The sequence below is a fragment of the Garra rufa genome, chromosome 17 (genome assembly GCF_049309525.1).
Source record: "Garra rufa chromosome 17, GarRuf1.0, whole genome shotgun sequence".
NCBI lineage: Eukaryota > Metazoa > Chordata > Actinopteri > Cypriniformes > Cyprinidae > Garra > Garra rufa.
In genome coordinates, this window is record NC_133377.1 from 32,461,454 (window position 1) to 32,474,165 (window position 12,712).

A 12,712-nucleotide genomic window follows, 5' to 3' on the forward strand; every position below is an offset into this window, starting at 1 on the left:
GCTGCTCCCTGCCCCCTTTTCCAGAATAGGACTGTGCCTTTACACCTCATACCTGAGATTCTCTGCTAAAAACATATGTTTGGTTTTGATAATCATGTCTATCGCACTGAAAACATGTGTTTTACACCATATTAGTTTAAACTTCTGATATAGGGATTTCTAAGAGCACACTTTCGAAGCACGCACACAGAAAGTGGCTGTCGCACTGCACGGGAGTATTAATCCAAGTGCTTTTTCATGTCTTACTGCACTTAAACTGTCAAATACACACCAGTCTGTGTTGAAAACACAAAACCAGTCAATTATGATATTTTTACTTATGTATAAAGTACTTGGTGTTTATTGTAATTTTTTATCTGTAAAGCACTTTGAGCTGCATTCCTTGTAAGGTCTGACAGTAAACAGTAAAAACCCTACCGTTCTCATTAGCAGGGCCTTCCGCCAAAGATGCAAGTGGTGTCTGATCTGAATCGTCCCCAACATGTATGGCTACTTTTGGCACCACTCCTGGAGAATACAGGTCCTCCAATTTGAGGTCAGACTTTTTTTCTTCCACATCAAGGGTCCCTCCCTCAGCACCGACTTCTGTTAGCTTGGAGCTTGCACTGGCAATCCGCTCCATCCTACGTTTTGTTAGGCATGCTGTGAGCTTCTTCAACTTCCAGTATATCTTATAATGATCCGCTGTTTGGCCGGGTCTCCTACCCCTCCCTCGAGGACCACCAGACGGCCTTGAGGAACTCACGGGTTTGACGCCTTGAGATTGCACCTTTTCCGAAACACCTTTTTCATCGTTGTTTAGGATCAGAGGTTCTTGTGCAGTCCTCAGCTTACTTGCGGAATCAAAGGTTTGGAGGTCGATATTCGGTTTGTCGAGATCCATGGAGATCTCAATAAGAGCTGGTTTCTTCGGGGACCCTCGTTCTGGGAGCGCAGACATGCGCTCATCATCCATGAACCTCTTCGGGATCTTGATGACTCGAGAAGATCGAGCACTAATAACTGGTCTGGTGGAGTGTTTAGGCTGTTCAGCTCGGCCTCCAGACTTGGGTTTCTCAATCTGTCCAAGCATCTGTTCCTGTCCTTCCACTGGTTGCAGCACATTGGTAGAGTCTGTCTCTAGAGAAAGTCGCTTTCTCTTTCTTGGAATGCTAGAGGCCTGTCCTTGTCTTTTAGGTACTTTGTGGCACACCTCCTTTTGCAGTAAGCTTCTTCGTCGCCTTACAAAAGGCTTCTTTTGGGAAGAACTTAACAAACTGTCGCTAAAAGACACACTAGCATCAGGAGATTCAAGAGGCTCCTCTTTTACTACTGTCCTTCTGCCCCGTCTCTGTTTGGCCATTGGTTTTGTAGATACAGCACCTGCTTGATCACTAACAGCCAATTCCTCTGTCTTGTTCCTGTGGGTCTTAGCATGTTCTGTTGAAGCTCTTTTATTTTGAGTGTCTCTAACTCTGGAGGCTCGCTCTTTACCTTTAACCAGTGTTAAAGTCCACACTAATTTGCCCTGCTTCGTCCGTCTATCTACTGCACCAGTACCGTGCTTCTTTGACCTTCCAGTGATCTTCTCCTCTTCAAAAGCCCCATCGACATTTTCATCATTTTCTGTCTTTGACGAGACACATGTTCCCTCTTTCTGGTTTTTGAGTACCCTGCCATTTCTCTTACTTGAGCTGCCGTGTTTCAATTGTCCATCTTTATCCACAGATGGCCTTTGTGTCTGTTCCGCTCCTTTTTTGGTCACCTTTTTGGCTGCCATTTTAATAACCATTTTGGGCCTTACAGATTTTTGGTCAGTTCTGGAAAATCTTTTGCCTTTCATATCAGGTTTTTCCAATAGTGATGATTTTAGATCTTGTGCCAAAGGTGGCTTCACCTGTGTGGATGCCAGTTTATGGGGACTGCCTTTATAAAAGAGATAAATAAAACAAATATTAATAAACATAATATTTTAATATGCAAAATAAGCTTAGAAATACAGGTAGGAGAGTGTCAAGCATGTAATCAATCAGGGCTATCCCTTTAACCAAAAACATCAAAGGTCAGCACAGGGATACAAGTTGGTATTTACTGAATTAATTATTCTTAATTAGGGATGCATTGATATCACTTTTACTTTTAGTGAATTATGATAAAAACAATTACTTTGATATTAAAATATTTCAATTAAAATTTTACCCTTCTCTGTGTTGAAAGTATTTTATTTAGTGCTAGACAACGATTAATTGTGATTAATCGCATCCAAAATAAGTTTTTGTTGTATATATATTGTGCGTATTTATTATGTTTATATAAAGACATATACACATAAATACACATATCATGTACACAAAAACTTTTATGTTGGGTGCGATTAATCATTGCCCAGCACTAATTTTATTGTAGATTTATTTTTTTAATCAATTATACTTTAAATAAAACTGCAAAAAATTAAATTAAAACAGATCAACAATAAATGACGAGTTTTCTCTTTAACATCTGCTAAAGATCATATTTAATAGTGTTTTTTAAATGCATTCCTTTATTAAAGATAAACATCTTAATGTACAAATATGCATAAATGTATGCATAATTATATAGCTAAGCATCAAATACCAAGAAATGATTTAACCCACAAATACCAGTGAATAACTGAAAGCTCTTGAATTTCATCAAAAAATATCTTAAATGGTGTTTTGGCTTGAAAGACTGTTTAATATAAAAACTAACACAGGGAATATCTAAGCCCAAATTACTGTTACAGTTTTCAAAATGCTTGGACATGGAAAAAGCTGAAACACTCACTTGTGGAGCTTTGTCCAGAACGTGAGGACCATTGACTTTGACCACCCACTTTAAAGCCTGTGAAGTCTCCCTCCTGCGAAAGAAAGACGGATAAAATATAACACCACAAAACTGATATTATTCAGAACAAATATTCACCAAAGACAACAGGTACCATGAGAACTTGAATATTATAGTTCAGGCTTCACATAAAACAAAACAGGTAACACAGAATCCCTGCTTCATCTCTAAGTAACTTAGTGAGAAATGCTGTTACAGAAGAGTACAGTGCACATCACTGTACTAAATTAAAATATAAGACAATGCATTACATTAGAAGTTCTGTGCACAGCACAAGCACTTATTTTTCTCACTTGGCTTATAGGTGTGAGCATGGGTGTGAGCGTTAACTATTAAAATCTTCCATTTAAATACATCTGAAATGATACAGTCATTTGTGAACTGTAGATTTAATGACAGCTGTGATATACAGCTATTATACTGACCTATGATAATTTAGGGTGCTAATGAAACTCCATGAGGCCATGAAACTCTTTTGCATTTTTTTTTTTTTGCAAAAGACAATTTTATTTGTATTTAACCAGTGTTAAAGGAAAAGTTTACTTCCAGAATTAAATTTCCTGATAATTTACTCCTATGTCATCCAAGATACTTAGAAATTAAGGTTTTTGACAGCATTCCAGTTTTTTTCCCCCATATAGGGGACTTCAATGGTGGCCAACGGGTTGAAGGTTTTTTTTAATGTAGTTTCAAAGGGCTATACACGATCCCAGACGAGGAATAAAGCTATAAAGCTAGAGCAACAATCGGTCATTTAAGAAAAATAAAAATGTATATACTTAACCACAAATGCTAGTCTTGCACTAGCTCAACATCACGCATTACGAAATAACACATACCTGATGTAGGCGTACCGATTATATTGACTTATCGCACAATATATGTACATGGCCTCCATAATTTTTGGTGATGCAATATATTGCCCACTATATTTACATAAAAATTAAATGTCACCAAATTTTTTGCATTACACTAGCGCATGTGTCTTTTGCAGCTTCTTGTACATAATGTGGTGTAGTCATGAGGTGCTAGTTCAAATTTAAAAAATACTTCTACAAAAAGTTTCATCTGCAGATATGGCCTTGTGCATACGGGCATCTGACTGCTAAGTAGTGCTACTTGTTACTTTGCACTTTTTTGTTAGGAAATGTTAATTCCTATTCAAGTCATTTAAGGTATCTAACATTTTGATACTTAATTTCCATGATCTAAATATTCTTAAGATTTAAAAGTTTGTCATTTGAAAGTGCATAGGCCTTCTTGCAGTATTATATGAAGACCCACATGCACATCACAGAGCTAGTGCAAGATGAGCATTTGTGGTTAAAAAAAGAAAAGAAAAAAGTATGGATTTTTTTTTTTAAAGAAAATGACAGATTTTGCTAGACAAGACCCTTCTTCCTTGGCTGGGAGCCTTTTGAACTGAAGCTGCATTGAAACTTGCAATTTGGATGTTCAACCTGTTGGCTCCTATTGAAGATATGGAGGAAAAATCCTGGGATGTTTTCCTTAATTTCCTTAAAACCTAATTTCTTTGTGACTGAAAGACATGAACACTTTGGATGACATGGAGGTGAGTAAATTATCAGGAAATCTTCATTCTGGAAGTGAACTTAATATGTGTACTGCATTAGGCTAAATGAGACTTGCCATAGTACTTGCATGTTATTGCTCTTTTGTTGTTTTTGATTGCTTACAAAATACAACAATATAAGTCAGTTTGGATTAGGGGTGGGAAAAAAAATCGATATTGCAATATATTGTTGTGCTCTCTGTCGCAATAAATAATCGATACACTAATGGCCAATAACGATATTTTATTACAACTAGGGATGCTCATTTCGGTTAATTTTCCTGACCGACAACCGCTGCTCGTTATCCGAACATTAACCGTTAACTGATAAAATTAGAATAATAAATTAGTTTAAAATAAAAATAGAATGCACGAGTATCTGTGATGATACATTAAAAATACAAGCAAATGTTTTATTTTAACGTGCAAACAGCAGCATACAGAGCAACAACAAAAACTGTATTGACATATACTTAAATTATCACGCATCAGCAGCGGTTCTGAGAACAGAGAAAATCTGAATGAAAAAAAAAAAGAATAATATAAATAGGCCTACACTAAATATGTATAAATTAAATAACTACCTAATTAAGATGACAAAACTAAAACACACTAAATCCTTTTATGCGCTTTGAAGAACTGTACCGGTCTTATTCTTCTCGTCGGACATAAAAATATAGCAGGCCAGCCAATACCTCAGTGTGCCTAGTTTTTAACATGTCCTCATGCTGTACGGATAGGCAGGACCGCTGCCTGTTAACTCTTAGATCCGCGAAAAAAACACCATCACAAAAACCCTTTCAATTTGCGGTTCGGGACTTCCATCCACTGTCATATGCGTGTGCGCGTGTTTTACAGCGTTCAGCAATAGCAAATCACAGACATGTATGTTGATTTGATTATCGCTGTGGCCAATCAGAGGAGGCTATGTTACAATCCACTCACCAACCAAAGTGCCGGTTTCAGTTTTGCTGATTTCTAAACTTTCGCGAACTCTTTTATTAAAACAAAGAAAGTGTTGGCATTATATAAATAAGAGATTAATTGTGCAGTGTAAAGGTTATTTTATTACTTTTTAATAACTTTATGAGATTGCGATGAACTACTCTAGGATGAGTGATAGCTTTCCAGTGATTGTAACGGCAGCGCCTATTGCGCACTTTCTAGACTATAATTCATTCAGAATTTGAATACATTCACTCACGGATTCACTCTCTGATAACCCAATAACGCCACTTGCCACTGAGTTGCATATACTACATCTGTTAACTAAGTAAAGGTGAAGCGAAATATGTCTGTACAGCCACACTGCACGTGTCGACACGCGCGTGAGTAAACAGATAACTTACAAATAGCATTATTTCTTTCACCATGCAGCAAACGTAAAAAAAAAAAAAAATAGAAAAAAACCCTTTTAAACCGTTTAACTGATAGTAATAATCGGTTAAAATTCTTACTGTCGGTTAACGGTTAAACGGTCAATATGAGCATCCCTAATTACAACACAAAATGATTAATTTACCTGTCGTCAGTGTCACTGTCACTACCCAATATCTACCATTCTGTTTGCGGGGGGCGCTGTTCAAGTAAATAGGGGTAAAGTGGCGGAAGCAGCGGCCAGTGGAGAACACAAGTTAACTAACAACAGAGAAGCACAGAAAAAAGAGAAGCGAGAAGAATGGCGGAATATAATGAAAAGCACTTTAAAGTAACTTACTACTGACCTTTCAGTATTATGGTTTACACATGTTAATGTTCATGTTGTTTTTGGTAACATTTTACAATAAAGTTCATTCATTAAACATAAGTTAATGCACTAACTAACATGAAATAACCATGAGCAATACATTTGTTACTGTATTTACTAATGTTCATTATCGTTAGTTAACGAAAATACAGTTGTTCATTGTTAGTTCATGTTAGTTCACATTGCATTAACTAACGTTAACAAGATTTTAATAATGTATTAGTAAATATTGAAATTAACAAAGATTAATAAATGCTGTATAAGTGCAGTTCATTATAAGTTCATGTTAACTAATGTGGTTAACTAATGTTAAGTAAAGAACCTTATTGTAAAGTGTTACCTTGTTTTTTAATGTTCATGCACTTTTATCTGTCTAGCTGTACCGTGTTTACATTTAAGACCAGGAGGCAGTGAGTTATGCAAATGCATATTTCTTTGCACAATGTTGGCATTAATAAATGCATAAGATTTCCTTATTATGGGTATTTTTTTCTTTTTCAGTCACATATATCGTGATATATCGTTGATGAAATTTCTTCCAATATATTGAATACCGTAGATATTGCGAATCGTGATATTATCATTATCGTAGGCCACATATCGCCACAGAATTGAATCGTGAGTTACCTGTATCGTCCCACCCCTAGTTTGGATACAAGCGTCTACTAATTGTCTAAATGTAAATGAACTAATCCTTTAACTCAGTATGTGCCCTTACAAAGTGATACAACCACATGCTCATGTCTTATGCTAGGACTTTTCAGAAATGTGCAGAGCAGTAGGTGCAACACTAATAAAGGCAAAAGGCATTGTTGTCGTAAAACTTTTCAAACTTATTCAAAAGATGTCAATAGTCCATATGACCAATAAATGCTCTTGTTACCACTGAGAAGTAGGTTTTGAGTTTTGAAACTTACAGTTTTATCAGAATACAATGAACTCTTAACTCAAAAGAAGGAGGAAACTGATTCCTTATCAATGCTGCTTTTAAAAATTGAAAACAAGGACACTGAGCAAATCGCAAGGCCAACAATTTTAAAATGTATAGTTTAATTTTACGAAAGATTGCAACAGAGCATCAACTTCACATAAGTAGTAACTAGAGGTCGACCGATATATCGGATATGGGAAAAACCCATATCAGTCGATCTCTAGTAGTAACAGCTTCAGAACATCAGTAAACTCAGCAATACTGGAAAGAGCAGAATTTTTCCAAAATCTGATCCATCAGCCTTTTTCAGACACCTAAAATAAAAATAAATGTCCACTCTGAGTAAAATCAATGCATGTCAGCATCTCCTGCTATAAACCATTTAATGTGACTTACATGCAACTGTCCATGTGTCAAAAGCATTCAGACTTCCGAAATCAAGTTCAGTTTTTCATATCCCTATAAAGTGCATCTGTCCTTTCATGAAAGGATGATGCTGGATAGTCCTCTGATTGCAGACAGCTCAGAATTTCAAACCACAGATTCGGATTGCATCAGTCTTTAAGGGGTGATGTCAAATATCAACATGAGCTTTGTGCTGCTTCAGCTTTGAATCAGACTGCATTCTAGCTTTTAGTGCATTAGTTTCACTGTATTAGCTAAGGGAATTTCTGAAAATGTACCCTCTAATATAGAAAGATCTAGCATGGATGGTGCCCATTACCAAAAAAGAACATAATCTGTACTCAATCTTCTACATTAGTAGGCATTCAGCCTCCTAATTGGTATTTCATACATTTTTACTAATTAAACAGTTTTTCAAGTATAACTACAAATCCAGCTTTAGTTCATGGTGTATTTGTATACACTGTCAGTAATATGTCAAGATTAACATTTACTGGACTGAAGCAACTTTTACTTTACTATCCACAGACCATTTTTCAGAAAAAATCCGTTAAGACATAAGCATTAAATATGATAAATCAGGCTGCCTTTTAAACAATGTTCATTTGTACATCTCTAAACTATCACTGTATTGCAGTGTATGTTTGGTCTCCTACAATTAAAACTACACAGCTTTGATCATAAAACTATAAGCATTTGAATATCACCTAACTAAGATATATTATACTGAGATTGTCAAGTTATACTGTTATGAAAATCAAGTTAATTTAAAGGGATAGTTTACCCAAAAAATGAAAATTCTGTCATTAATTACTCACTCTCATGTCGTTCCAAACCAGTAAGACCTTCGTTCAACAACAATTCCAACAACAATTCCTTCTCTTTCGTGTCAGTGCGTTCACGAGAGTACCACGACACAGCATTCTGTTGCCGTCTATGCAGGGTCAGAAAGCTCTCATATTTCAATAAATATGATCTTAATTTGTGTTCCGAAGATGAAAGGAGGTCTTACAGGTTTGGAACGACACAAGAGTGATTACTTAATGACAGAATTTTCATTTTTGGGTGAACTATCCCTTTAAATTCCAAGCTATCGGAATTCCATCTAACTTTTTGCTATGTAAATAACATCTGCACCAAATTTCTAATTTTGCTCAGTTTGTTTTTCCTCCTCTACTATGAGCCATAAAAGCCTGAAGTATTAAATATTATACAAAACACATATGCTAACTTTCTTAGATTTCTTACTACCATTTCTTGTCAGGCTTTGCTGGTTTAATCGCTTAATGAAGAGAATTAAAGGAGTAGTTCACTTTCAGAACAAAAATTAACAGATAATGTACTCACCCCCTTGTCATCCAAGATGTGCATGTCTTTCTTCAGTTGTAAAGAAATTATGTTTTTTTGAGGAATCATATAATGGACTTCTATGGTGCCCGAGTTTGAACCTCCAAATTGCAGTTTAAATGCAGGTTCAAATGGCTATAAACAATCCCAGCTGAGGAAGAAGGGTCTTATCTAGCAAAATGATGGTTATTTTCTAAAAACATTTACAACTTATATGCTGAGCTAGACAAGATGAGCATTTGAGGTTAAAAAGTATATAAATGGTAATTTTTTTTTTAAGAAAATGACCCATTGTTTTGCTAGATAAGACCCTTCTTTCCTCGGCTGCCATCGTTTAGAGCCCTTTGAAGCTGCATTTTGGAAATTCAATCTCGGGGGCACCATAGAAGTCAGTTATATATAGAGAAATCCTGAATAGTTTTACTCAAAAACATAATTTCCTTACGACTGAAGAAAGACATGAACATCTTGGATGACAAGGGGGTGAGTACATTATCTCTAATTTTTTGTTCTGAAAGTGAAATGCTCCACTTAAAAGTGGACAGAAGCACTCAGACACACTTCAAAAAATAAAGTTATACACAATTAAAATGAACTTGAACAACACTTCTAACACATCGTAACTGATTAACAAGAATACTATTAAGTAACGAACTAGTGTAAACACTTCTAGCTGATGTTGCACAAACGTACATAGGATTTTTTGGAAACATGACATGTTTTAATCATACAAAGGCGATTCCTGACAGAATGTATAAGCAATAACTGTATCATATTCCGGATGTACGCCACGCCTCCCAAACATTTGAACTAGATATCCAACCAATATTTTCTATTACGAAAAACAGACCTGTCAGCAAACCAAAGACGATAACTTCACTCAAACTCGCTTAAAACTATTCAGCGGACACCACGCTGTCACTGACCCGCAAACAATCCTAGTAGCCACGGCAACATCGAATTAAACACACGCCATGAGAGCTCGACAGCCCGGCAAAAGCCCACGATAAGACTGGCGTCTCTTTAAATGCTTTAGAGATGCTCCATCTTTGTAATCTGCAAAGCTCACGACCGTGCAACTATGATCAGGTGGCTGCATCTCTGCAGGAACTGACACCAGCAACTCAGCGACATGCTGGTGATGCACTTGCTGCGCATTAATTAGTAAGGTTACTGTATTTCACTCACCTCATCGCTCCCGCTCGAGCAGAATCCCGCCTCGCGTTGGCGCCTGTGTTTCTCCGCCAGCCCGAGCAAGCGCGACAGTGACGGATCCTCTCTCAGCGTAGTTGTAACGTCGACGGGCCTCGGCCCTTTTCTGTCTTCAGCCCTCACCCGACCGACATGAGAGCGTTTCTCCGTCTTCAGCAGGCTCCGAGACGTCCATGGCCGACCTGGGAAACGGCAGCGAACGGTGGCGGAGGTGTTTACGGTCGCTACAACAGCCGAGGCTGGTAATCCGCCTCCTGCTGCCGCCATTATTACATACCACAACAACAACTACGGCGCTGAGCTCTAGAGAGGAACAAGATGGAAAGGCGCGAGATAGCGGAGGAAACGCAAGGCATCATGGGAGATTGAGTTTTCTTGCTGTTGGCCTTGTGCCATTGAGCCGTCATTCTGTAAATACTTAAAAAATAATACATACCCAACAGTTTAATGCCTGTAAAGTCTGACGTATTAAATAATAGTTATCTAGATGTTTGCATAATATATTTTATATTTTGTATCATATTTGATTCCTTTTATGGCTAATAATAAAGGAGATATGAAGCTCATCAATGTATTCAGAGGCCCAATTTGACCAAAATATGCTGCTAGTTGGTGCTAATGTTTTTTGTGTATATATAACAGTATTTGTTTTTGTTTTTTACATGTACACATGTAAGTTTTTGAACAGTAAGATTTGTATTTGTTTTTTAAAAAGTAATTTCTGCTCATCAAGCCTGCATTTATTTGATCCAAAGTACAGCAAAAACAGTCAAATTTTGAAATATTTTTACTCATTAAAATAACTGTTTTCTATTTAAATATATTATAAAAATTATATTAAAATTTAATTTATTCCTGTGATTTCAAAGCTGAATTTTTAGCATCATTACTTCAGTCACATGATCCTTCAGACATCATTGTAATATGCTGATTTGCTCTTGTTATTATTATTATTGATCAGTAGAAACATTCAAAGATCTCTCTCTCTCTCTCTCTCTCTCTCTCTCTCTCTCTCTATATATATATATATATATATATATATATATATATATGTTAGTTTTAGAAATGAACACTTTTATTTTGCAAGGATGCTTTAAATTTATTAAAAGTGATGATAAAGACATTTAATGTTACAATGTTACATAATGTTACAAAAGATTTCTATTTCAGATAAATGCTGTTCTTCTGAACTTTCTATACATCAAAGAAACCCGAAAAAATTATACTCAGTTATTTTCGACATAATTATAGCCTAATAATAGTAAATGTTTTTGAGCAGAAAATCAGTATATTAGAATGATTTCTGAAGAATCACATGACTGGAGTAATGATGCTAAAAATTCAGCTTTGAAATCACAGGAATAAATTCAATTTGAACAATTCAATTTGAGCTTCAGTAAACAGTAACCTGTATATTATGTTCGTATCTACCTGCAATTTATATTATAGTTAATAGCAAAATGTATATTGTGTTAATCTATTTGTACATTCTAATTGTAGTTAATTATCATCTGTAAATTATGCTCACAGTACTTAATCTGTAAATATTATTCATAGTTTCTCCCTGTACATATTCCCTATAAGTGCACTATAAATTATACCTTTGTCCTGCACTTGCTGCTTATTGCACTCCTGGTTAGACCTAACTGCATTTCGTTGCCTTGTACTTGTACATGTGTAATGACAATAAAATTGAATCTAATCTAATCTAATCTAATATATTCAGATAGAAAACAGTTATTTTAAATAGTAAAATATTTCAAAATTGGACTGTTTTTGCTGTACTTTGGATCAAATAAATGCAGGCTTGGTGAGCAGAAGAGACTTCTTTAAAATAACATTTAAAAGTTCAAAAACGTTTGACTAGTAATGTATATGATAAAGCAGGCTTAATATGATTGTTTGTTTTGTAGTTCTTTGACTACTGACATGTTATCATTCAATTATAACCTCTAGAATCATTTAATTTTCTTGATTTTAGAATGATATTATTATATGTGAGTGTGAACAATATTAAGTCTAAATAAATATTTGTCATTTGCACTAGCAGCTAAACAGTAGAGTAAAATTAAAGGAATGAACAAAAAAATACATGTCCCTGTTTCGGCTGCTTCCGCTAGGGGTCGCCACAGCATAATTATCCGCACCTTGCACGGTTATTTGGCATCTTGTGCGTCAACTACAAATCACTAGTTTAAAAAATAATTATTGTAAAACATATACAAGGTCATCCAAATCAGGCATTTACCGCGTTTCAGCGAAGTGAAATATTAATACATTTTGAAAAATTAATTGGTCCACGTCTGTTTTCACAGCCGTTTTTTAGCCAGTCAGCGTCACAGCCTCGTTGGCGCAGTAGGCAGCGCGTCAGTCTCATAATCTGAAGGTCGTGAGTTCGAGCCTCACACGGGGCAAGGCAATGTTTTAACTCCAAATAAGGAATTACAAAGCGTATCTGTACTTAATTAGAAGACAGCGACACAGGACTCGTTAAGAAAACATCTGAAGTGTGTCATATATTCACTATATTGTATTTATAGCTACAGCAGGGAATATAAACTTTTACTCTAAATCTGTCCCAAAAGTATCCAATTTTACATGTGAACCTGAACCACAAAACCAGTCTGAAGTAGCATGGGTATATTTGTAGAAA

The 12,712-nt window shown here is 35.9% G+C and overlaps 1 protein-coding gene and 1 non-coding gene across 2 annotated transcripts in view; one reads left to right on the top strand and one right to left on the bottom strand.

The window, feature by feature from the left end:
• The window catches only part of kmt2ba (lysine (K)-specific methyltransferase 2Ba), a 35,562-nt gene extending 25,000 nt beyond the window's left edge, over positions 1-10,562 (bottom strand). The window contains exons 1-3 of the mRNA XM_073821406.1: positions 10,036-10,562; positions 2,785-2,854; positions 418-1,905 (exon numbers count right to left, since the gene is read on the bottom strand). Coding sequence (XP_073677507.1) covers positions 418-1,905; positions 2,785-2,854; positions 10,036-10,326 — 1,849 coding nt within the window. The 5' untranslated portion in view covers positions 10,327-10,562. The remainder of the gene's footprint in view (positions 1-417; positions 1,906-2,784; positions 2,855-10,035) is intronic.
• A 1,838-nt stretch (positions 10,563-12,400) lies between these two features.
• Positions 12,401-12,473, top strand: trnam-cau (transfer RNA methionine (anticodon CAU)). The gene has a single exon. It is a non-coding gene; the product is annotated as a tRNA-Met (tRNA).
• Positions 12,474-12,712: the final 239 nt, after the last annotated feature.